This window comes from Aythya marila (assembly GCF_965140915.1).
Source record: "Aythya marila genome assembly, chromosome: 10".
Taxonomy (NCBI): domain Eukaryota; kingdom Metazoa; phylum Chordata; class Aves; order Anseriformes; family Anatidae; genus Aythya; species Aythya marila.
Window position 1 is genome coordinate 1702452 of NC_139051.1, and position 25989 is coordinate 1728440.

At 48.9% G+C, this 25989-nt stretch overlaps 1 protein-coding gene across 4 annotated transcripts in view; it reads right to left on the bottom strand.

Annotated features, from left to right (window-relative positions):
- Positions 1 to 6194: 6194 nt before the first annotated feature.
- Positions 6195 to 25989, bottom strand: part of ITPR1 (inositol 1,4,5-trisphosphate receptor type 1) — a 163958-nt gene continuing 144163 nt past the window's right edge. For all 4 annotated transcript variants that reach the window (XM_082768397.1, XM_082768398.1, XM_082768396.1 and 1 more), the window contains 5 exons: positions 25186 to 25325; positions 23585 to 23750; positions 22753 to 22913; positions 11909 to 12070; positions 6195 to 7612 (listed from right to left, as the gene is read on the bottom strand). In XM_082768397.1, the coding sequence (XP_082624523.1) occupies positions 7526 to 7612; positions 11909 to 12070; positions 22753 to 22913; positions 23585 to 23750; positions 25186 to 25325 (716 nt within the window). In that variant the 3' untranslated portion in view covers positions 6195 to 7525. The remainder of the gene's footprint in view (positions 7613 to 11908; positions 12071 to 22752; positions 22914 to 23584; positions 23751 to 25185; positions 25326 to 25989) is intronic.

Below are 25989 nucleotides of genomic sequence, written 5' to 3' on the forward strand. Positions count from 1 at the left end.
TGTTGGCAGCCACAGAGGCACGCTGTCGGGAGCAGGCTCCGGGCAGGCCCACCCGCAGCGTTTCCCCGCGGACAGCCCGCCCCTGTCTGGCTGTGCCCACGGGAGGGTTTTGTTCGCTCTCCTCCTCGCTCTGCCAGACACGGAGCAGCTGAAGGCTCTGGGGTATCTTCTGGGCGAGTCTGGAGCTCTGGGGCTCTGCATTTTGGGTTTAGATAGCCCAAGCCTCTTGTCAGCTCTGGATCTAAGAGCACACAATCCAGAGCACTCTGCGCACAAGTCCCCCGAGCCCCAGGGATGACCTTTCATTCTTGAACGAGATTCAGTGGCTGCGAAACTGGAGACCAGCAGTAGGTTCAGGCAGTTAGTCACAGGGACGTATTGCCAAGGTCCACGCTAAGGCTGCGGTCACGGGGAAAGGGTCTTGGTGAAAACGAGGGGCAGATTACCCACCAGCTGTGGGGTGGAGGGGGGAACCGCTGGGAGACAGCCCGTGGTCTGGATCCTGCAGGTAGCTGTGCCAGTGGATTGCATTGGTTCTGCTGGTTCATGAATAATGAATCATCCTGGGATTAAATTGCTGTGAAGACTCCCATGGCGTGTAAAGAGAGGCCAACTGCAATTTTTAACTCCTATCAGGTACGCTAGCACTGAGGGGATACAATTTTCTCGCTGCAATTTAATTGCATACTACATCGCTCCTATCATTCATAAGTAAAAGTTTCTTACAGACGTAACAGATTGTGTTTCCATCTCTGTTGTGTAAAAACAGTATTACGGACACAAGTGAAATGGAAATCATAACATGCCATCTTCACTATTTTAAGAGTCGTATTGAAACACATGGAACGGATACGAAATTCCACTCTCTGCTGCCTTCAGATTCAGCGCTCTGTGTATTTACTCAGTGCTAGGGATGGAAAGTGAAAACAAAATTATCATCTGAAAAAGCAGCAGTAAACAGGCTTCGATTCTAGCCTTTCCCTCAGGACTGAGTACCATTTCCAGGCAAAGGAAGTGCTCTGTGCAGGCGAGAGCTGCAAAGTCATCCCGAAATGAGACAACAGAGAGAAAGGGAAAAAAAAAAGGAAGAAAAGGATGGAGTGCCAGGGTGAGAACAGACAGCAGAGGAGGAATAATGGGCGAGAGAAAGCTGCAAGATGAATCTGAAGGATGATAGCTCTCGTGGATGAAAAGCCTGACTTGAAATAAGTCTGGCTGTTCCTGCTCCGTGTGCTCCTGGGGAAGCACCTGGCCTAAGGCAATTTATCCAGCTGTCAGCCTGTTTTCACACAGACAATGAATGCATCCTGGGATTGTGACTCCAGCTAGGCACAGGATGGTTTTCCCATCTCGTGATTATTTTTGAAATTTCAGAAATTTTTGCCGTGTTGCACTGGGACAAACCACTTCCATCTTTCCCACGGGGAAGCTGAGCGCGGGAAGGAGCGGCTCCAGCTGCGAGCGGGGCCGAGCTGCAGCAGCGGCTCTGAGCGGTGTCACCGCCGGGGCACCGCGCTCCAGGCGCTGCCACTGCACGCCCGCGACACGCAACAAAAGCGCAGCAGGCTTTGTGCATCCTCCCGCGGCAGCTGAGGTCTAAATTGATCGGTGTTCTCTGTTTTCTTTCTGCAAACTTTCCTAGTTGCAGTTCCAATTGCATCTGTATCCAGACTTCCCCAGAGTTGCTTTGATTTGGTACAGTTAATTTTTTTTTTTTTTAATTTTCCCTTCCAGCCTTATACAATTTCATGTCCAGGTGTCCCACACACATGTAACTACGGTAGAGAAGCGTCCCAAAAACTCGTGAGAGCATGCCAGAAGTAGGCTAGCTGGTCTGATACGACTGCTCGGCATGGCACCTCCTGTGCGCATATCATAGTTGAATTTCTATATGACTAAGCACACTGGTTGTGGTGTTTGATGGCATCTTCAGAGCACTGCTCCATATTTGTCTTTCCTTCCTCGGTTATCTCAGTTAGTTCTAAACTCTGACAAAAAAAAAAAAAAAAAAAAAAAAGTGGGTTCCTGTGCTGACAAGACTTAACTATTCTGGCTGGCAGTAAGGTTATGAAGCTCACAGCGTAGCCGAGTACTGGAAAGATATTTGTCACTGCAGATTTTGCTTGTCATATGCAGAGATGACATGCAGATCTCCCCTTTGACAGATTGATAGTCATTCCGAGATGCATCCACCCACAAAAACCACAGACATGCTGCTTTACTCAAATCTTTACTTTAACCACTACTTTGTGATGCAAAACTGGTGGAGTTTTTGGTACTTTTTGTTAAAAATGAAATCTTTATAGGGGTTTTCCAGCATCCTTGCTAGTTACTAAAAACAAATTGACATTAGCCTACTGGATGGGACAACTCAGTTTACTTGTGGGTGGTTTTGACATTCATCAAATTAACATGTTTAGTCTGAAAGGAGGTTGGAAAGGTAGTAAATAAAAAAATGGACACACAGATGCTGCACGTCCCTTGCAGGTATCATTTATCCCTGGGTTAAAGTGCCGGCCTCACGCTGGCGGAGCGTCGATACCGCTTTGACTCCGAATACCAACATCTTCCACTGACCAAGTTCAAAGTTGAACACGGGTCACGCCGTTCACTGCGTTAAGCGTAAAGGTCACGCTCCGCGCCGGCGAGAGGCAGGACCTCTGCCTTGAGGACTGAGCCCACCGGAGCCCAGGAGAGCACGGCCACATCGGCCCTGAACCAGGTGGTCCCTGATGAAAACACAGAGCCCCCTGGTGAGCCTGGTGGGTTTATGGCTGTGTCGTGCCCATCCCACAGCAGCTGCTGGGTGCGGTCTGGTTTTGGACACTGGTGCATTGCCGCGCTTCCTGAGCATCGCTGTGAAGGTGTTGGGAGGCCCCAGAGCTGCCTGCCAGAGGGGCCTGCAGGGGCACAGAGAACACACACGGCAACGTCTGCAGATGCTTATGTTGAAAACGTAAAAGGGAAAGTACTCCAAATAAGTTTCTCTTGTTCAGAAATACAATAGGCAATTTAAAAAAAACTATTAAGCATGTGTGTAGGAGCATTTCCCATTCTGGGAGACAAGTTGAATTGTTATATGGAGCTATATTATGACTTCCCCGACAAAGTATCAATCAAGACTCCATTATGTAACGAGGTATCCATCACACGCGCCCCATCGCGAGTCCCCGCCGCGAGCACCGAGACTGTAATCCAGGCTCCTTTGTCCTGCCCCGCGCCAATTTGCTGCAAAATTGAGGGCAAGGCGAGGATTTGCCATTGTAGCAGTCTCGGGGCCAGGGTGCTCGGGCTCTGCTTTCTGAGCAGTTATTTGCATCGCCTTGATTAGCATGTCACCCGCTTCATTAGCAACGAAAATTCTCATCCACAGATTCAGCCAGTCATGCAAATTGAAAAATACACGGAGATCCTTCCCCTCGAGGACTTTCCATTATTAGAAGAATTGGTAGATTCTTTTTGTTCCTTCCTCTTTGGAAGGGCACTTTCATTTTCACCTCAGAATGAAAGTTCTTGTTTAAGGTGAAATAATTGCATTCCCAAACTTTCACATACAGCAGTCCTGCTTAAAAAAAAATCAGATTCCAAGCTGAGAAATCACAGACGCCTGCAAGACAGGTGGAAACGCCCAAGTTTTAACCTAATCCTTAAGCTGCCACCTGGAAGTGTCACAGCATCGTTAGTTTTATTGGAGGTCAGGGAAGTGTTTTCAGTCACAAAGTTCTCCACTGTGAGGGACCCGAACCTCCTGGGCTCTCAGCCGGGCAGTTCCTACCCCTCACATCCTCCGCAGACGTGGTCGCATCCTCTGGGATGCTGCTCGGGAGCTCTTGCTTCCTCTCCCACTCCCCGTTTCCGAGACCACGCAATTCCCGTTCCTCACAAGTCACCTCTGGTCCCGCATCTCAAAATCCTTCCTGCTTTCCTCCCGCCCCCCCTGGCGTGTCCACGCCACTCTCCTGAAGGTGTCACCCAACTGCAGGCCCTGCAGGAGGGGTCCCGGGGGTAGCAGCCGGAGCGGAGCGGGGCCCACGTGTCGGGCCAGGAGCCACCTTGGCCACAGGAGCACCCGCGCTCCCAGGTGGCCCCCGCAGCCTCCTCCTTGCCCAGTTCCCTTCCTCTCCTCCTGCTGACAGGCACGGCTGGGGGCTGGGGGGAAAGCTCTGGGGCAGGGAGGAGCCGCTCCCCCTGGGCCACCGTGGATCCGGGGTTTGATGGAGGGAAGGTCGGCTCCTGCGCACACACCTCTGGCTGCGGTCGGCAGCGCCGGTTCTGTTCCTTGAAGCAATCTGCCGATATTCAGAGAGATTCCACCGAGCGAGCGGTGCGCGCCCATCTCACCGTTTGCAGAGGTTTCCCCGTGCAGGATGACAGCTCATTTCTGAAGTTTCTGAGAAAAACTGGTACAAAATCTGCAGAGGTGGACAGTGGGAACCTCCTACCGCATCCCACGGCGCCTCAAGGGACTCGGCCTCTGAGGTCCTGGCAGCAAAAGGCCAGCGTAAAGAACCTCTGGGTGTCATTACAGAGCCTAGTCATAGGGTTTGATTTTTTTTTTTTTCACTTTAAAGGCCACGAATTGTGAATAAACATTTCTGGAGTTTCAGTGGACACTCAGCCTTTGGGGACAAGAACCCCTACAAGGCAGCAGTCCAGTTGCCCCCCGAGGTGGCTCTGCTGGAGCTCTGTCACCAGGTGCCCCGAGGTGCCAGCCCTCAGCCCAGAGCCAAAGCCCTACACAAGCAAGAACCCCAAAATCTGTGGGGTTACAAGCGCCGTACCCTGGGAGCTTCATCTGCTCCCACTCTCTACTGCCACAGCCACAGCCACATGGTTGCACATCCCAGGGGAGCCAGGATGGAGAGAAAAGCCAAAAAGCCTTGGAAGCCAAACGGAGCAAGAAGAGAAAACGTAAAACATGATGGGAATAGGCAAAATTTTGTCATAAAAAATGAATTTCCAGAAGTGTTATGTTTGTTGGTGGAGGGTGGGAAGAAGACAGCAGCCCTCCTCTGCTGACCAGGACCACCACCAGCCCAGGACACAGGACCAGCCCCAGGCCCTGCCCCACAGCTGCTGCCGGGGGGGCTTTGCTTTGCTTCAGGCACCCGGCTGCAGCTGGAGCTCGGGGGAAAAAGCTTTTTGCATCTCACCACATCTCCTGGGAAATGACAACCACACGTGCAAACAGCAGGTTGTACACAGCTGGTTGTCGCACAGATCACTGCACAGACTGAGGTCTGCACTTCTCGCTGAAGCGCCTGCTATTTTTGCCTTTTTAAGGCAAAGACGAAGCAGGGCTGCACGTCTGTGTCCCACACGGGGCACAGAGCCTGCTGCAGGCTCTCCTGCCTCCCCCGTGAGGGCAGAGCCTCCTCCCTCTCACCTGAACTGTGGGAAACACCAGGAAGCCTGACAGAGCTCTGTGTGTGTGTGTGTGTTTATCCCCGGATGGCACGAAGGGAAGAAGTGAGTCAGATGCATGTCTCTACTGTTCGTGAAATGAAATCCTCCTCCCTGTATTGCACAACCCCTGATAGCAGTTGCATCGGTCACGTTCCCTGTGCATGCACCTTGCTGGAAGCCAGCGGCTGCCGAGGAGGAGGCAACGTTTGCTGGGCTGCGTATGGAAATGATGTGTGATGAAGCAGTCACAAAATCACCAGCAGATCTCTGGCTCGGAGACTGCAGGTCAGGATTCCCCTGCTCCGTGGGATGCGCTGGGCTGGTGCTTTGTGATGACCTGTGGCAGGGAGGCGCGCCCTTTCCAGGCCGTTGTGCTCGCTTACCAGATTAAAGGTGATTAATGGTACCAGGTGGCTCCTGCTACATCTTCATCAAACAGACAGGCAGCAGCGCTCCTGCACACACCGTGGAACCGGAGCCTTTTTTTTTTTTTCCCCCCTCAGCCGCAGGATGCCATGCCCAAAATATCAGCAGTCCAAGGCTGAAGTGTCAGAAACTGGAGAGCGTTCCCATGAGGCCGCAGGGGCAGGAGGAGGAGGAGGGATGACTTGGCTCTGTGATTTCCAGACCCACCTCACCTCTGCCCCCAGAGCTGGGCACGGACGAGCGAGATCCTTGCCCACAGGGCCCCTTCGGAGCAGCTTCCAGGGCACCCGGGCAAGCGTGAGAGCAAGCAGAACCACCCCCCTTGGGAGGGGGACAAACCACAGCAGCCTGTGACCACGTAGTATTTTGCATCATTTATTTAAATACCTATATTTATGCATTTACAAATTTTCATAGCTCTGTTTGTAGCTTTTTTTCTTTCTTTTTTCTTTTTTTGTTGACAGTATTGCAGAGAAGTTAGCTTTTGTAAAATGAGGTCCATGTATAAAACTATGCAACAGATCGAAGAAAAAAAAAAAAAAAAAGAAGTTCCTCTCATACTTTCTAGAATCAAAAACCAAAGAAAGTGACCAAATGGAGGGGGAGAGGGAAAGAAAGGGGTGGGACAAAACAACCTCACAACAAGTGGCTCTCTCACAAGTATTACATATGTCAGTGCTCAGCTACAGTCCTAACGGGATAGTTCACGGTTCCGGTGGTGCAATGCCTGTTTGCTGAAGCTTTAGCAGGCACAGAGGTCTCTAACGAAAAAAAAAAAACAAAAAAAAAAAAAGGAAAGGATCCTACACTGAGGAATGCAAAGCCTGGACAGCCTCGTTATAGGTCTCAGGTGTCATGGCACAAAATGCCTGTAAGAGACTGCACCGACTCACCAGTAGTGCATACTCATCCTACACTTCATTTTGCATAAAAAGTTCCCTTTAAGAAATCTTAGCATTTAAAAAAAATTGGTATCTGAGCTCTTCTAGCCTCAGTACTCTGAAGAAATCACTTGAAAAAATACCTCCTGTTTTCCTCCTCTGGAAGCTTCAAAGTAAGGTTTTGGTTTAATTGATATCAATTTAACAGCTCGTGGGTTCCCAGCGTTCTCTCTGGGAGGAAGAGGCAACAGATATGGCATTGCAAGATATTTACACACATGGTACAAAAATGTCCAAGGGTATGAAAAATCACCAGTAACACAATTTTGCAGCAGCCTCATTTACACCTGTAATTTTATACCATTTATTACATTGTACTAACACACCAGATTCAAAGATGTGCACTCCCTTTAGGACATTCAGGAGTTACAAATATATTGTGATTGCATAATTCATATTGCACAATTGTATAAAAACATAAATACTAGCTATTCTATCTTTTTTAAATACAAAATACATGTCACATAGTCAAATATTCTTTTCAAGTGCAATTCAGGTGCTCTCTTTAGTCCTTCCAATAAAAAGGCAATTTTGATAGTTTTGGCACAAGTTTAGCCTCCTTCGTGTGCCAACAGTTCTAATTACAATACGTATGCCCAAAACTTTATATAGTAGCAGTCATATACATACAGTATAAAAACAGGGTATTTACAAAATGAACTAAACATACACAGAAGCAGCCTCAGTGGTTGGATCTGAACTCGTTTAGCATTATTCATGTCGCTGCGAGAGGGAGAAGTGACCCTTCTGACTTACGCTGGTTGCTGTGGGTTCACATTCATGGGAGGAGGGTGTCCTAGGAGACCGATGCGCTGTTTCTGCTTCCTCTGTTCGGTCATCTGGAAAATCAAAAAGTTTGCTCATTAGGCCTAGGCGCTTCCTGTGCGTCAGCACGCAGAGCGCCCCAGCGCCGCGCTGTGTGGGCAGGTTGAGGCCAAAATCCACTTTCTGCAAATAACGCCCCGCCAGTGGGTGAAAAAGGCGACTCTGAACCTGCCCAGGAGCTGATGGGGAGATCTCTGACTCGCTGCTGTCACCGCCTCGCAGCTCGCAGTGTCACACATGTCCCAAACCCTGCGTTTTACACACCCGAACACACGTCCCAGACCCTGCGTTTCAGAGGCAGCGAGTGCTCAGGTGTGAGCCTGTCATGGGAAAAGGACTCGGCCACAACAGGCGGCTCCAGCAGCCTCCAAAAGCTCCTCGGCTGTGCAGCACCACGCACACTGTTAGGCTCGGCACCTGGACGGGCTGGGTGCCTGTAATTACACTCAGTTATTCACTAGGGAAAGGACTGAAATCCGACATTCATCCTGAAACCATAATTAAACTCGATTACAGCCTGGTGCCTTGCTCAACGCCTGACCAAAGGGGAGGCAGAACTGTTATTTTCTGTTACTTTTTAAGAAAAATTACGGCACTCTCACAAGGCTAGGTCACACCTCGCGTTCTCTGTCACACACTTTTGGAAGTCGACTTTCACAACAAGCTCCCGAGGCTTCGCAGGAGTAGGCGAGTGGAGGAGAGGGGTCTGCAGGCGCGCTGCTCTCCTGCCGGGCCAGCTGGGACTGCTCCTCCAACATAACCCACAAGTTGGCAGCGCAAGGAGGCAACGAGGCCTTCGTTTTAGAGGTGCCTGTTTACATTAATTAGCTTCACCGAGCAAACCAAGAGCCATGATTTCACACGGAGTGATTCAGAGGACACGCGAAGTGCAAACAGGAAAGGACGGGGAGCGAGCAATGCAGCGGGCCTGCATGGGGCAGCTTTCGTGTTCCGTGAAATCCCAAAGACACAGGTGTGCTTAGAAGGAGCCAGCCCTGCCTTTTGGGAAAGGGAACACGAACACAATGCCAATGCAGAACATCATTAATCCTGCAAAATGCTCTTGTCCAGGAGGCACGGGGCTGCACAATGGGGCAGTTTCCATCCCTACCCCATCTATCTGCAGAGCGAGCCTGCTGTGAAAGCTCAGCAGCCACAGCGACCTGTGCCCAGGCTGGGAAAACACCAGGAGCCGTGCACGCTCCGCAGGGGAGGTGCTGGGGAGCTGCCGGGGAGGCCACGAGCAGGCGGGCAGTGCCCAAAGGATGAAACGACACCACCAAACCACGGGGTGTGTGGTTCAGCCGAGTGCAGCCGGACTCGCAGATAAGGGCGTGTGATTACGTAGGTGAGCTCTGCCTGGTTCCAAAGGTTCCCTGTGAGTTGGAATCGGCTCCGGCACCGCGAGCACTGCATGCACCAGCTGCATGGCCAGGACAGCAACTGCACACGCACGGCGTGCCACGCTGCCTGCAGTGCTCGCCTCCCCTGCGGCATGCCCAGCACCTGCGTGGGCAGGGTGCGGGACGGGAGCAAGGCCTGGAGCCGGCTCCAAAAACACCTCCTGAGGTGCCTCACGTACTGAGATAGGAAGAGGGCACTGGAAAGGACTTCTGGATGACTGCAGCTGAGCCCTGCTGCTGCGGACAGCTGTGTTGTGAGCTGTTTGCACAGAATGAACACGCTGGAGGTTTTAGCGGCTCTCGATGCGTTGTTCCCGTTGTTGAGTGCAGGCACCCTGCACTGCGGCTGGAAACACTGCCTGCAGAACCCTAACGGGCTGGAACAGCAAGTGAATGAGAGGTTTGCCCTTTATTTCATTGCAAAAAAATAAATACAAATAGAATTTCCCCGAGCTAGTTCCTTTTCCTGGAGACAGGTCCTGCCTGGGAGGAGGGATGCACCAGGTTTGTCCCATAATTGGAGCATCCTGCAACCAGAGAGGGCTCTCTCACTAACGGTACTTAGGGGAATTCCTAAAAGCCATCACAACTTTAATGAAGCTGGTTTCCTCTTTTGCTTTTACAGTCAAATAGCTCTTTAAAAGCTAAATCCTTCATTCTTATTTTCACAAAGAACAAGAAGGGTTTTTTAGTGCTTGGGCAGCCAAGAGCTGCAAGCTTTAGAAAGAAATGCGTTCAGATCCAAAGCTGGCTTCAGTCGATGGAAAGACTCCTGTTGACTGCAGACCACTTTGAGTCAGACCCTTCAACAGGAAGACATAAGACACATGTTTCAAGATAATTGTTTCCAGGCAAAAGAGCAAAAACACAACCCGGCAAGCATTAGAGCCCAGACAAAAGAGCAACTGCCTCTATCCTCTGCCCTCAAAACCAACTGGAGCATGGGGGTCCGTGGCACGGCGTCTGAAAACTAATTACGGCCAAGAGCAGCAAGATTTCCTGCTCTCAGTGTGACACTAATCCCTCCCTGTGCTCCGCAGGGCGCTGGGGAAGGCCCCGCTCATCAGAAAAGCAGAGCGTGGTCGGAAGCCAGAGCGCCGGGGCTCGGCGGTGCCGTCCTCACAGGCTGTCCCCACGAGGACGACCTGGCTGGGCTGGGAACAGGTCCCAGCAGGGCAGGGATGGGAAGCAGGCATCAGAGAGCCCTGCCGACCGTTGGACAGTAGGAAGATCAGCTCTCAAAAGGTAACAAACCAAATTTTTTGGCCATTTCTGCCCGCACTGACTGCCCTGGGATACTGCTGTGTGCAGTTCCACAACCCACTGCATCCAGTGCCGCTCTCCCTCCATCCCCTCAGCTACCTGAACCATCTGCCTTCGGTTATTGAGCCACGAAGACAAGCAGCTAGGCACTGTACTGCCACAAACAGCCCTTTTGCTCCCAGTTAGGCCGCAAGCCATTCAGACAACACGAAGGAAACCACTGCTGCCTGCTGGGCTTCTGCAGGGCTGTCGCTGGGTTTGGGCACGGAGCAACCCCAACAACCCCTTGCTCCTCAGCAAAACCCCCGGGACAGCACTGTCTGTGCCATGAAAAGCTACCACTGGCTATTTGTTCTGACCCTAATAAAACAGTTAAAAAAGGAGCCGTGGTCTGTTAGGAATCTGTAATTAATCCTGGAGTTGTTGTTGTTTGTGCAGAAGATGGGAGTGGGGAGCTAAGAAATGAGTAGCTGGGGGTACTCACTGAACTCCCCTTCAGAGGGACATTTTTGGTGAGTGCAAAGCCAACACAAGGGCACACCCAGGGCAGGGAGAAGCGGTCACCACGTCCCTTTGGGGACACAGGGGTCTCCTCTCCTTTCTTAAAATTTGTATGTACTGTACAGATAAGCGTAACCTCCGGTACGTCTCTGTAGAGCAATATGACAGTGACCACAGCAACCCAGCTGAAACCTTTCTCCACCCAGATCTCTTGTTTTTGGAGGGTTTTACCCTGTACTAGCTGTCAGTGAAACGTCAGGTACAAGGAGTTACAAACTGCGGTGCAGCTAATTCACAGATGTTGCCTCTGATCAGCTATTACTTCAGCTTCGCATTATCTTAACTAATCCTTTGCGAACCTCTCCCAGAAAGAACAATGTTTACACAAGAAGTACAGCTTCAAAACACTTAAAGCCATTGATCTCAGTTACTTACAGGAAGGAGCTGGACAAAACCAAAAGTTAACACATCTCCTCCAACTCTCAGAGCACCAAGAACTGCTGCACTGAAAAACTACCAGAGGGCTATCCAGGGTTCTCGTGTCAAGCAGGAGCAACGCACGCGATGCAAAGCAGTTCTGTGGGTACGCCTGGGCTGTAGATTTGAGCCTAACAGCAGCAGGTTCTTATCTGCACGAGCAGCGTGGCTGTAGCACGAAGGAGACCACTGCAAGCTAACCACTCAAGAATTTCTCCAGTTTCTCAGTGGGTTTTGAGGTCCGTGCAGCAGCACCACGCTTTTCTCAGTATCCTCTGACTTACAGGATCATGCTACAGTCTTGGGTTAGAAGGTGTATGAACGACAAAATTATAAACAAAAAAAATACAGGCGACCTGCACTGGTGAAAGCTGACTACAATTAATGTCAGCTTTGATTTTTAAATGCAAGTTCTTCCTTTCAGGAGGGGGCCACTTTAGGCTACGCTGCTTCTCTTAGCACTGCCAGGCAGGTGTGCTGTGGTATTGGCCTTGGGAGGGTGTTTTTTTTTGTTTACTGCTTTCCTAAACACTTCAGAGAAGTGCTGCACGGGGCTCTCAGAGTGTTTGGAGCTGCGAAAGGCCGCTGGTAAGAGAGGTGTGCAGGAGCTCTGAGCTGCCCACATGTGTGTGTGTGCCTGCACGCCTGCTGTCGGGTCTCCCTTACCTGGTCTTTGAGCTCTGAGAGCTGGCCAGAGAGGTTGGTCACCAGCTTCATGGTGGACTCCAGCTTCTCCTGCAGGTTCCTCAGCTCATTCTGCTCTCCTTCCGAGTCGCTGCTGACCAGAGACATGGCACGCATGCGGGGGAACCAGTCCAGGTTTCTCTCCTGAGGATCAGACACAGGTTTTGTCATTAGTGCTCGCCCTGGGAACGCCTGCACCTGAGCGGCGGGGAGCACAGCACCACGCTGGGGCACTGCTCAGGGACACGAGCCCCGCAGCGCTTCCATCCTACTGGAAAGTTTGCCAAATTGCCCACTAGAGGCCATGAGGCACCTCAGGTGTACCTACTGAAAGCTCAGGCTCTTCTCGTTGGCTTTTCCCTTCCAGCAGCTCATCGCCCCCAACCATTTCTTTCCCAGCTACACTTCAGTGAGACAAGAACATCAGACAAAGAAACCCACCACACTCCATGTCAGCACACGCGCTTCCCAGCGCTAGGAGATCGCTGCCACCTTACAGCTTTCTAACTCACATTTGTTGAAGTTTTGTGCTGGTGCAGTTGTTTTTTTCTTCTTGGGTCAAGCAAAGCTTGGCTCTGCTTTCTATTGAAAGGAACCGCGTTCTACCTCAAAACGCTGCTATAGTTGAAATACCTTTTTAATGAAAGGAAAAAAATCCGCACCATGACCAGATGTTTCGATTTAAAACGTGGGGACAGATTAAATTGCAATGTATTGCTCATAACCAAGTTTTCACTCAGAGATAAAGTCTCTGATGCTCCACGTTCAAGGTATGGTCAGGAACTCAGCGGACAGCTGCTTGGTTTTATTAATATGTACACAGAGGTTCACACATACCCTCACTTACACGCCGGTGACGTTAAAAATAAAAGCAGGAACGGAATAGAAAGCCACAAAAGAGGCGGAGGGGTGCGTACCGCATCTCGACACCTAAAGTTTAGCGCTGGTTTCCTATCTAGTCTGGTTCCCCTCCCACACTGGAGATGCTCTCTAAAATGGAAGTGAAGGTAACACAGGACGAGAGGAGGATGTGTGCTCTCACAGGTGACATTTAGCAGCTGTTCCTGTTTCGGGCAGGCCAGATGAGCTGCTAACAGCCTGCTGGCCGAGCAGCATCCCAAGGGCCGCTCAGCACCACCGATTCACAGCCACCAAAGTTCCCCCTGCTTCCGCAGGCCAGGCTGGGCACTTTCTCAAAACTACAGCTAATTTTTATGGCGCTGCGAACTCGCCTTGGAGTTTTGCCATCGCCTGCCTAAACCTCTAACTCAAACCCACTCCCCCATCCCTCTGCCCCCCCGGCGTGCTCAGTCTTTTCCAGGAGCACGCACGGTGCTGAAGCGAGGGCTGCGCACCTCTATGGAGAGGCACAGTCACGGCCTTTCTGCAGTTCAGATCTCTTGCCAAGAATCATCATCTTAAATTAGTTGCTTCTGATCTGCTCGGAGTTTACTACTGCAGAGATTAAAAGGCATAAATTAGGCCCTTTCCCATGCAGTGCAACACAGGATTCCCACATGATGCAGAACTGCCAGAAAGGCTTTTCTCCTGATCTCTGCTTGCAGGGCAGATGGTTTCTGCTAATAAAAGAAAATATATATATACAAAAAACATGCCTTTATCGAGACAAGTGCCAAAATATTTTGGACTTTAGGGAAAGACAGTCCCACAGCTAAGATTTAAGAGCAGTAACGGGCAGCAGTTCACTGCGTGCTTCCAGCAGGAGTAAAACACTGGGTTAGGGGCGAGCAGGCAGCCCCGTCGCTCCTGCTCACCTCTGCCACCCCGCATCGCCCCCGAACGGGGCAGGGGGAGTGACTAAGACACTGCTGCTCCCCTCCTGGCTGTCCTCAGGGCTAAATGTTTTCAAGGACCGAGCAAATTGGATTAAAAATACGGGCCAGCACCTTTTCCCTACCTGTGATGTTTTGTTAACGAACACCCCAACCCTTTTCTAGTTTGTGACACGGGCAGAGGCTGGAGCTGCTGCTGGCGTTTGGTGCTCGCTGGCTTCCTGAGAGCCCCGGCTCTGGAAGTCACTCGAGTATGGGAAATCTCGGCTTTCACCCCAACAACAAAATATCTTCTCCAGTTCTCATGGCTATGGTGAAGGATTAAAAATACAAGTGATCCACGTGAACTCCACGAGCTGAGAAAGGAGAAGGCTGATGAAAAGGCGACAAGACTGATGGCTTCCCTATTGGCCTCCTGAGGTGGCAGGGCAGGAATGGCACCCGGGATGGGGCACACCGCCCCGTGTCTGCTCTGCCTGCCCAGGAATGAGCCTGGACACCTGGGAATTTCCTGCACAGGCAGGGATAGGGTGAGGGGAATGCCTGTGAGGCCCTGCCAGCCGTTCCTCTGGCCTGGGTGACCTCCAGCCTGTTCTTCATCCGCCCCCCGCTGCAGAAAGAAGCCCAGGAGCCTGGGTGCACCTTGCAGAGGTGCTGGATTCTGCCCCTGGCTGCTGGGGGGGCTTTTCAATAATTAATAACGATGCCTTCAGCGGGGATGGTGGGAACGGAACCAAGCAGGAATGTGAAAAGGTCGCTTGCTGGGGGGCCTGCGGGGCCGGTGTGCGCAGCCAGCCCAGCTCCCCGGCCCCGCGCCTCCCGGCAGCGCTTGGTCTGCAGAGAAATGCTATTCAAGGTTGAATAAAAGATTTATATCTTGATGATCTAGTTTCTGCTGAACTTTAACTGAACACCAGGGTGCCTTTAAAGATACAGCCTGACATCCTTCACTCGAGGTTTGGTAGGTTTTGTTGCGTGTTTTTTGTTTGTTTTTTTTTTTTTAAAGGCACCAGGCGAGCCGTAAAGCCCGGGTCTCCGTCCCGGTCCCCTGCCTGTCCACCGGGCTGCCGCACGCCCTCGGCGGCTGCTGGCACCTCGCATACCAGCGCAGTTATGCACTGTCTGCTGTGGTCCTCCTGCACGCCGAGGCACCGCGATCCTGGTGTGCAGTCAGCTCCCTCTTCCCGTCACAGTCGCAGCTTCCTCTGTTTGAGCAGACGAACTGCCTACAGCCACTGACGGAAGCTGGCTAACCACAAGTGCTGGGTTTCGGGTTAGCTCTTTTCTAGGTAAAGTTGGAAAAGTCCCTCTTGTAGAGCAAATATCATTAAATCTCAGACATGGGGGCGATGCTGACCAGTCTCTTAAAACGTCCACGATTGGAAATTTGAAAAAGAGGAAGCTGCGTTGCATGATGCAGATGCAATTCATTCTGAGAAGTGCCCGCTCTTCCCTGCTTCTGCCGCAGAGTTTATTCTAAGAAAGGTTCCCGAGGCGACCTCAGCACGAAACGTGCCAGGAGCTGCATTAGCTGTGCTCCCCGGGCACGGGGCGGCCGCTAACGGCACAGCCGGGCTCAGCCTCGCTGCCGGCCCCGAGGAAGTCACCGCTCCTATTCTGGGCCTCCCTTCTGTCAGCTACTGCCCTGCCTAATATTTATGGGGTGCTGAAAGGCTGGTGCGGTGCTCGTCAAAAAATAAATCCCGAGAGCCGGCACAGCAAGGCCACTGCTTAGTCAGGGGAGGTGATGGCAGCAGATTTCAATTTGTCACGTGTCATTAAAAATCCCACACCTGAGGAACGGCTCTGGGAAGTGCTTTGAAACTGAAAAGCTCTGTGCCATTTGTTGTTTTGTTTGTGGCAAGATGCAAGTCCTCTTGGTTCTTTCTTGTGCTTCTGGGAAAAAGCCCCGCATCTCTCTCTCTTCTGCCAAGGGCTTACCGTCACCTCTTCCACCCAAATCAGCTTTCCCCTCTTCATGAAGAACTCGATGGTGCCCCCACTCCACACTAAGAATAGTTTCAAGCCCCACCCATGTCTTTAAATTGGAGGCTAATGATATTTAAAAAAAAAATAAAAATCAATCTCCTTTTTCACTGTTGCCATAGATTAAGAACAGAAGCGGCTTCTGCACTGGTGCAGAGCCCGGCAGCAGCAGGGAACATGGAGGGCAGGCAGCTTCCAAAGGTGGAAGAAGATCGCCTCTGCGTAGGCAGCGATCCCCCCATCCATCCCAGCAACAGTTCTGCTGAAGTGACTCACTGGAGCCGGACATTTGTTTGCCAGCAGTGGGGTTACCTCACCAAAGGCCACCAGCTCAACGTGACTGAGGCGGGCGGCCCTGATGGGAGCTCCCGGAGGAGACCTCCTCGCTCCTTCCCAGCGGACGGTGCCACCTCTTCGCGGCAACCTACTTCTGGTTGTTTGGATCTAGATTTTAACTGAAGTAGGACGTATTACATCACGAGCCATTGGGCAGGACAAAACAATTAAAACATGCAAAGCCTGAGCAAACAGCTGCCGGCGGCTGCAGCGACCCACCTACTCTTGCTCAACATGTCCAGTAAGGGCCCGGGTGGCCTCCAGAGCACCCACGGCACGGGGTCAGGGCCTCGGGGGCACTTGTGGGCTGGAGGAAGCGGTGGCGATGACTCAGGCTTCGGCCATCCCCTCGCCGCGTGCGGCTCAGGCTGCAGACAGAACAGTTTATTTTGCCCCCAGCGCTCCCCTCTCCCTCCCTCCTGGGCCGGGCTCCAGCAGCAAGGACGGAGCAGACGTGTACCCTGCGAGCTTAGGGACCTGTCCTTCTTTTTATGCAAACAGGGAACCGTGCTGCAGCCTGCGCTGCTTCTGTCGCCCACCCAGACCCTTTTTCTGGTGTGTGGAGGCTTGCTGGGCACAAGCCCGAGCTGATGCTTGCAGTAAAGACACCAGCAGGGTCTTGCACCAGCAGCCTGCTGGGAGGCACGAGGCCTCGGCACCATGGGGTGACGTGAGGAGGATGCTGGGGGCGAGAGGAAGGAAAGAAAAAAAATCCCAAATGCAAAAGGAAGCTTTGCTGGGCGCTGTTGTACAGCAGAGAGCTGCTGGAGCACGGCGAGGCTCACACCTCTCCCTGCTCTGTGCCAAGCAGGTGAGGAGTGAAGGAGAACAAGTGCTCCCCTGACTGCAGCCGCTGCAGGGATGTTACATATTTAATCAGAGCACTCCCAAGGCCAGGCTCCTTCCTTCCAGGTGCCACCCACCCCGCCTTTGTTCTCGCAGGCTCCCTGCAGGGCAGGGCCCTGCCCGGGTCACTGCTCGGGGAAGACCGAGGCCCGGGCAGGCAGCGCAGGGGTGTTGTGTGGTGAAGGCCGCAGGCACGCCCGGCAGGGACCGGCACCGCGTGGGGAAGGTCGTCCTGACAGAGCCCTTCTCCTCACGCTGCCTCTTTGCACCTTGCCTCATGGCGAGGGTGCGACGAGGAGCTGGGCGAGCAAGGCCCAGCGCTCCGGCCCGTGCCGGTGACGCAGAGTTTCCAGCAGCCAAGGGCCTCCTGCCAAGCACACCTCTTGGCTCCTCTCTGCCCCTGCTATTATTTTTTATTTAACCCTGCAATTATATTAGCTAACCCGGTACGGTATCTCAAGATGCAGCTTGTTTGGCAGATACCACACCAAATTAAGCACAATCAGCTGCGGCGCTGACCTCCCGGGGCTGCGGTCAGTGCCCAGCTCTGGCGCCCTGGGTTCTCCGTCCGCAGCCCAACACCACATACAAGAGATCCATATGGGCTGCTCTCTTCCATGCCTGCAGTCAGTCCACAACCTACAAGCATGACAAATCTCTTCTATTTGATTTTGCCCCAAAGTAAAGGATTCGCAGGCACAACCTACACGTGAATATAACCAAGTTCGAACACTTTCTCAGACTAATTACAGCCACATGCCTTGCACCAGTGCTGGAACTGGTGAGCCCCTTTTGCAATGCCTTGGCCACTTGTTTTTGCTGCAGGGGCTTCAGTTCAAATCCAGTTCCAGCCACCTCCAGCTGAACCACATCCAGCCCAGGGCCTGGGGACAGCAACCTTTCAAAGCCAATACCAGGGAGAGCCGTGCACACCGTGAATCCCACGCTCCTGCCACGTTGCAGAACACGACGACAATCATGGCTTAACTCCTTAAAGGAGGCTTCAAGTTGAACTTACACTTCTGGAAGAATGCAATTCTACAGGTTGAGACTAACGAAACCTTGCTGTTGCTTATTGGGAGGCAGCAGTTACAGGCTACACTGGAGACTCGATAAGAAAAAACACTTTCCAACCATGGTACAGCACGGAGCTCAAGACATAAAAAAAGCCAGTACTATGTTTAAATGCCCAGTTTTATACTAAGAGATTAATTCAGGCACAAAAGGAAATCCTTAGCCTTCATTTCCATTCCAAATTCCTTTAAGGATATCTGCACCATCACTTCTATTTATAAATGGTTCATTTTCAGATGACAACACAATCCCATTTAAAGTTCAGGACTCAGCGCTCTGGATCTGGACATGTGAGCTTGGGCAATCCCTAACACCTCTGCCTCAGTGTTGTAACAGAGGTTAATGACATGGATCCTTCTTGGCACAATGCTACATTAAAAGTTTGTGGAAATTGCAAGAGCTAGTTGGGAAGTTTTGTGCTATGAACTTTTCCAAACAGGTCTATTTTTAATATGCATACCTGCGTGCATAAAATCACTCAGCTCTTACCCACTCTGATCAAACACCGATGTGAAGGTGTATATGCAAATCCGTATTTAGTGTATGCAAGAGTCGTGTATGCAAATATTTGTCCATGCAAGTGGCAGTACGCTGCAGCTGCAGCACGACAGCCTGTGAACGCACAGAGAGCTGATTTGTGTTTGTGGTTCTCCATGTATCAAGCTTCAGAGAAGGATTTTTTTTTTCTTTTACATATTATAAATGCCTACAAACAGCTGTTTGTAGCAGAGCTTTGCCAGGACTCGGAAAACAGCTGTGCCAAAGGGGCTCATGCGGGTGAGGCTGCCGCAGGAACTGGGGGCAAACGCAGAAAACTGCAGAAGAAATTCTCAAGACCGAGAGGATGGGTAGATAAGACATTTAAATGAACTAATCTGTAGGGAGTTGCACCAAGTTCACATTAGTCATTTGGGTGTGGAAGTCAATGTCTGGCCAACACGATAAGTGGATCCCCCCACCTCCTACACACATGGTATTATTCAGACATCACCTGATCTTCCCTGGTGACTACAAAGCCATCCAGCAGCCGAACCATCCGCCTTTGTTCCTGGGAAACGCGGGATGCGCTGGGCTACCAGCTTTGCGGCACAATTAGCATACTTTCCAGATAAACACTTTTCAAAAGGCATCGATCCATCTTGAAGCCTCGCTATCTTAAGTGCACATCTGCAGTGATTTACCAGATGAACAGAAGTCAGGTCATCGGAAGGGCTTTATAAACACTGGGAATTAAAGACCAGCTCCATTCCCTCTATCCGAGGGTACTTTCTGCGATATCCAATAGGTATTACGAGACCATTCAAGATTGCATTCTGAGGGCAATCTGTTTCGTACCACGCTTCTGCTTGCCATCTCCTGCAAACCATAAACTTATCAACCTTGGAAGTGCTGCTAAGAGCTGCAGGACAGCAGATGATTCACTGCAGCAGCGAGGGCGTGGATGCGAGCTTAGCTTCCCATCAAACAGCACCAGCCACCCCATCTCCCCCTCGCATTGCTCCAGCAATTCCCAGCTAAGGTTCCTAATCTCTCTCACAAGCTTTAGGCGGCACAGCGGGCACGTGTTCACCTTCCTGATGAAAGTGAGCATTATCCCTAGTTACAGGGGAGCGAGCTGGCGATGAATTCCAGGTCTGCTAATCAGAAAGGCCGACTTGTAGCTACACGAGCAATGCAGCATGGCTTCCCACGCTACAGCACACAAACAAACAGAGCTGCACAACCAACAGAAACTTCAATGAAAACAATCCCAGCATTACAAGCACAAACACGGGCCCACATCGGTCTCACGGGACAGAAGAGCGTTATGGAAGGTAGAGTTACAAATCAGTACTGAAACACCGTGCGTTCGATTCTGTCAGGTCACTGTGGTTTCTTTGGTATTTATTTTGAACATGCCCATGGTGTTCAGAATGCTCCTTAAATTTGGTTTCCCAGTTTAACTGTTGACTTCGTTCTGCACACTGCATTTTAACTTAGTTAGCTTCTATCCATGAAAAAATACAAAATTCACTAGAGAATTGAGGTTAATCATTAATTTTCCTGGCTACAACTTATTTTTACACTGGGTCAGATTTCTGCAGGCTGCAAGATGAATTCTGTGGGCAAGATTCAGCTCTGCCATATCCAGTTCAGTGGCCAGCCTCAAAACTGCCTCTCTATACACATTATTTTTAGACAAGAGAACATCAAAATTCAAGATCACTCTTAAGGCTTCTGAATATTCACTATTTGGCATAAGTGAAATTGTCCAGGATTCTTTGGAGACCACAGTGCTTAAAATATCTCTAAAGCACTGTACAAGCAGTGCTGGATGCACTCACCAGCTGATGGTGAATCCCATTTTAGTGCCCTAAATTCTGTTTTATTTAACATTCTCTGGAGTTGGAAAAATACAAATACTAAATGGCAGAAGTAATTTCTTTATTTTTTAAAATTGCCAAAAGACAGAAATCCGAGAGGTTTCTAAGGATATTTGCTGGGAGTCAGAACAAAGGTGAAGTGTATTTGAGGTGATTTCTGTAATCACAGTGTGACTCGGAGCACATTATGCTTCCTACCCCCAGCTACTAAAAATGGGTATAGATTTCAGCTGAACAATGGTACTGCATAACAGTTCATGGAAAAAGACATGCCCCATCTATGTCAGTATCAAAGATGTTAGAGTGCCACCTTCAGTTTGAAAACGTGGGGAAAAGTCCCTTTTAAATATAACCACGAACTAACTAGGTGTTCAAGGAGAATCTGGTAGCTGCAGACAGACATTAAGCAGCCCTAGGTTCCCATTCACACTCTGTACAAACAGAAAATAAACCCTCACCCTCAACAGGTGAATCTGAATCTCTGGAATTGCTGACATTTAACTTTCCTTTTGCATGTCCTTTCAGATTTATGGGATAAAGACAGGTGGTTTGAGTAAAAGATGAACTGTGCTGGAAGTTACCCCTAGACACACCTTCAGCAGAACAGAGGGCTTCCGACTTTTACAAAAGTATTTAAAAGAGGTCTGACACATAAACACATTCAGCAGGTTTTACATGGAGATTTTCTGGTGTGGAAAAGAACAAGCGAACATTTTTAATATTAAAGAACAACGGCAAGAAATTGTTTGAGTTTCAGAGTCCATGGCCACACCAGCCCTAAGGAGTATGGCCACTGGAAAATGCTGCTGGGAGCTGCGGTGTGAGGCCAGCCCCAGCCCCAGCTCCTCCGGCCATGCCTGGGCTGAGCTGTGGCAGACCGCTCATGTGCAAAGCAAATTTACTTCCCATTCCACAGCTTGTACGGTTACACCGTGCTCTCAGCAGCATTGCACCGAGACCCTGAGAACCCTCAGTTCTCAATTTAAAACTGGTTCCTGAAATGCAAAAAGCAACAACTGCAGGACACGCTCAAAGCCTCTACCTGGGACATGCAGCTGTACAAAATTTCAGCTGCATGAACACTTGGTCTGTGCATATGCATGTTCCCATTCAACACATGGGAACTACCTGCTGCTGATACTTCTACGAATGGGAATTCTAGGAAAAGTTTTCCATTTTTTATGATTACTGCAATCGCATTCAAAGACTGAGTTTTTGGTTCTTACCTAAGTTAAGCTTTTAATCTGAAATAATAATTTGTTAATAAAATGCTAGCCAGTTCAAACATTTTTTTTTAAAATAGCTTGAACACAACACACAAAATATTCTTTTACAAGCAGAAACCTTTTAAAGAGTGCAACGCTCCCCCCCCCGAAGTAATGCCTACTGCAGTGGGATAAATAAAGGGAGCAATATAATCGAGGCAGCAGTGATGGACTTAGTTATCTCACTGTGCTAATCCTCTGTCAGGTGACTGCTCACAAGATTTCTTTAAGCCCTCATTACAGAGGCAGAAATCCAGAACTAGGACACACACTTTAGTGACCCCAAAGTAACATGTCTAACCTCTAAGAAATCTTGGTGAGATTTACATTCTGACCAGACCAAGGCAAATCCCCCACTTAATGGAAGGCTGCACCTCCACAGCAAAAACTTCAGAGATAAATAAGACAAATATTCTGCTTTTATTTGTCTGAAGGCAAATAAATAACAACTAAATGTTATAAACCAGAAACTGCTTTCGCTAACCAGCCAGAAGACACACAAATTAGTAATTGGGGTTTAGGATCTAATTCCAGGAGCACTGAACCTGCCACTTGGCAGAGACGAGGCTTTTAATTCTCTCATTAAAAGGCATTACAATTGAGCAGATATTAATTTTAGTTTCTTACCACAGTGAGCCAAAATCATACAATCATATGACAGCAAATCTTACAAGTCTTTTAAAGACGTTTACACTGGGACAGGTTAAAAACTGTTTAGTATACTTCAGGCACTTCCACCAACATGAAAATTTTCTTTTGAACAGCAGTATATGAGTTTTGAAAACAATAGCTTCTCTTTATCCATCTGAAACCACAGCGACCACCTAGCTGTCACTGCTCACTGCCACCTCCTCTGGCACACACTCGTGAGTGTTCCAGCTGCTGAGAAGCTGCAGCCACGAAGCTGCAAACTGCTGTGCTGCAGCACACGGAGCCTCCCACAAGCGACCCTGCCTGCACCATCTATTTGTAGCACGTTGCAATGTGGTGCCATCAATGTGTTATCTTTTATCAAGTTATCTCGCCAAGCACATCATAAGTACTTATCTTTATCAGACACTTTGAAAAGGAAAGGCATTGGATTAAGCCTATTATTGTAGGAACAATCTTACTCCAAGTCTTTGCTTACAAAGAAAGTAAAATAGAGAATACTCAAAACTCACCTTGATCATTTCTGCCACGTAACTTTCTGGTCCTGTATATTCTGTTGAATCTTTTACTTTCACTAATACAATAAAGCACAAATAATGCCACATGTTGTGCTCTTCTTTAATGTGCTCTTCAAACGTGACTGTCTTGTTATCAAACTTATCTCTTTCCAAACCTACAAGAGTGACACATTTATAACTCTTAGTATTTACAAACTGGGACTAGGAAAATGAGCTCTAAGAAAAAAAAATCTACGGTCTGCTGCAGATCTTAACAGTCACAAGCATTCCTAAATGAACACGGAATAATAGGCAAGAACGCTAATGAACAGCCACCAAACAGAGGGAAGAAGGAGAGAGGAGAGAAGGCATTACAAGTGCTGGTCACATTTGGTAACATAACAGATAGCTTTTGGTTAAAAAAAAGGTAGCTACCTTGAATGCAAACAGCTGAATTTCATAACACATCTCCTATTTTTAGGCAAAATGATACCAAATGCAACATTTGCTTTGCAGCAAACTTCCAAAGGTTACTTCTGTCAGTCTACGTGTTATGCAACTTCTGCAGTGCCATGTCAGTTAATTGCACTGGCCTCAAAGCTCAGCAGCTTAATTCCAAATCTACTGTGAGAAACTTTCTCAGACACTACTTAACACTGCACCCTTGAAAAATGTCTGTTTATAAATTCTCTCCTATTCCAATACAAAATTATTTGAAGCACAGGAGAAGCAGAAACTAAAGATTTAAGGCAAAGGCAGTATAAAAATACATTCCCCATCTCTTCCTTCTGCCAAGTTTCTATGCATGTGGAACCTAACTCTGTATTAAGTGTGTTTCTACACTTACCACAAATAAAGCAAGTTGTTTTTAAAATCTCTTCTTTCTTCTGTTTTTCACTCCTTAAATCAGCAAAAGTGTCAATGATCACACCAAAAATCAGGTTAAGGACAATAATGATGACCATGAAGAAGAATAACAGATCATATATCACTCTAGCAGCAAAGAGAGGTTCCTGCAAGATACATATTTTAATTATTAACAACCCAAATCCATATCCATCTAACCCTTACAACACATTTCTTGCAGTTCAGCGACGAGTATGCAGCCCCACAACTCCTCCCTTTAGACTCTCCATTTCTGATGTTCTCCAATGATAACTTAGAACTCAAACATTAAGTGAAACTAAAATGCAAAATTACTGAAAAGGAGCTGAATTAGTCAGCTAATGGTATGCAATCCCTAGAGTTGCTTTCTGCTTACTATGTCCAAGTCTTTGCTCTTCTCTCTTACACAATGAATTTTTTCTCTCTTCACCTGCTCACTGCAAACCAATCCAAATGATATCCTTATATTAATCTGCCTCTATATCAATATAGTACCAGTGTTAATTATAAAATCTTTTATTGGAATATCATAGGATTTGTTTATCTTATAAACCAAGTATGTTGTGTTGAATGAAACAGGATGCAAAGCTGGACTTTGCAGTGCCCATGCCATGTTTATTGCCTAACCCTCATTTTCAGAACCACCCCAGGCAGCTGGGTGCCAAATGTTAGCTGGGAATTATATAGCCTTTAAACCATTTTAAGCTGAAAATAAGGCTAAGTATTGGATAACACCTTGAAATTGCAGACCATATACTTAACTCCTGTTATCTGCTGGGAACAAAGCAGACAGACACAACACTGCTCAGAGAGGGCAAAATGAGGCTGAAGAGGACCCTCTTTCCTTTCCCCTGCTACATGGTGCAAAGCATTCACTCTGACCAAGCCTGCCCCTTAGTCTCTAATATGGTTTTAGGGAATGACAACAGAGAGACAAGCCTGAGACTCTGATAAGTGCAATTAGCTACTGAAACAGCTCTGTGGGTATTATGAAAAATTCTTGCTGTTTTTGACTAGTCTTTGCTCTGCAAGGACGGCTGCAAACAACACCCTTCCTTTCCCCACCATCCCAGCTCCGAGCCATCCTGGTCCCTGTCCTCTCATCTCATTCCCTGCTTTACACATCTTACTTTTCTCAATAATGTTCCTGAAAGCAACTCAAGCCACTCGCATAGTATCAGCCACCACACCACTTTCATTCTGCTACCTAACGCAATCCTTTGCTCGCTTGTCCCTTTCTTGCTTTTTCAAATCCTGAACTCCCAAAGCACAAACTGTTGGCTACACCATTTCTGTTCATTTGGGCCTCGTTCTGGATACCCTTAAGCTGAAAAAGGTCTCGTGTACTAAGAAACAAGATCATGGCTCAAAGCTTGTTTGAACTGGCTGCTGTTTGATTTGGTACTACCGAAGTTTGACTATTATACAGAGGGAAAGCGTGGTCCCTCCTAGTTCGCAAGGTCTACATCTGTTTCAAGAATATATACACATTTTCCCCAGCAGAACTACATCCCCAGCCCTCCACGGTTATCACTTTTCCACCCCCACTCAGTGATAATTTACCTCTTTGGATGGTTTCCTGAGCACATCACCTACTCCACCCCCACTCCTGAGCCCATGACTCAGTACAGTAACAATGCACATCAGCAACGTCTCGCACGTATGCTCTTTATTCTCTTCCTCCATTTCTTCAGCAATCACTTCTGTTAACACAGCAAGCAAAGACACGTTTAGAAGGCAAGAAGATCAGTTTTAAGTAATTCTCTCCATCCTTTTCTGGCTACACTCTCACTCCCTTTTGCAAACGGCCAATTTCCAGCCAGCACTGCAAACGCCACGAGCAGACCATCAGAAGTCTCCTGCTCTGGTGGCTCCAGCCTGCCCTCCTCTCCTCACCAGCAGAGTTTTCTTTTGTGCTTTAACTGCTGTCTCTGACTTGGTTAAATCTCTCTTTCCATTTCTGTTAGTATGCATAGCTTTGGATCACCAGATGCCTGTTTATACAGAATCATAGCTTTTTGACAGCTCAGAGGACAAAGTGTTGCCTCTTACACTCTCCCTTGGTGCCTAACAGATTGCACAGCCTTTGGGCTGTACTCAAAATGGCAACTTCAACTCTTATTTTTCAAATGGCTAAAATATCACTGCTTATGGAAACAGCATTTTACTAAAAAAGTAGCACTGTTTTTTATGACCCTCTCTCCATTTGGCTGAAGCCTCCAACTTCGCTGTTGCAGTTCCAGGACTGCAAGAATTAATTACCTAATTTCATATACTTTCCCTGTACCTATTAAAAGTCTCATGACTTACATTTCATCATAAAAATGCTCATGAGCAGATCCCACCTTCCCACGGCAAGCCTTAGAT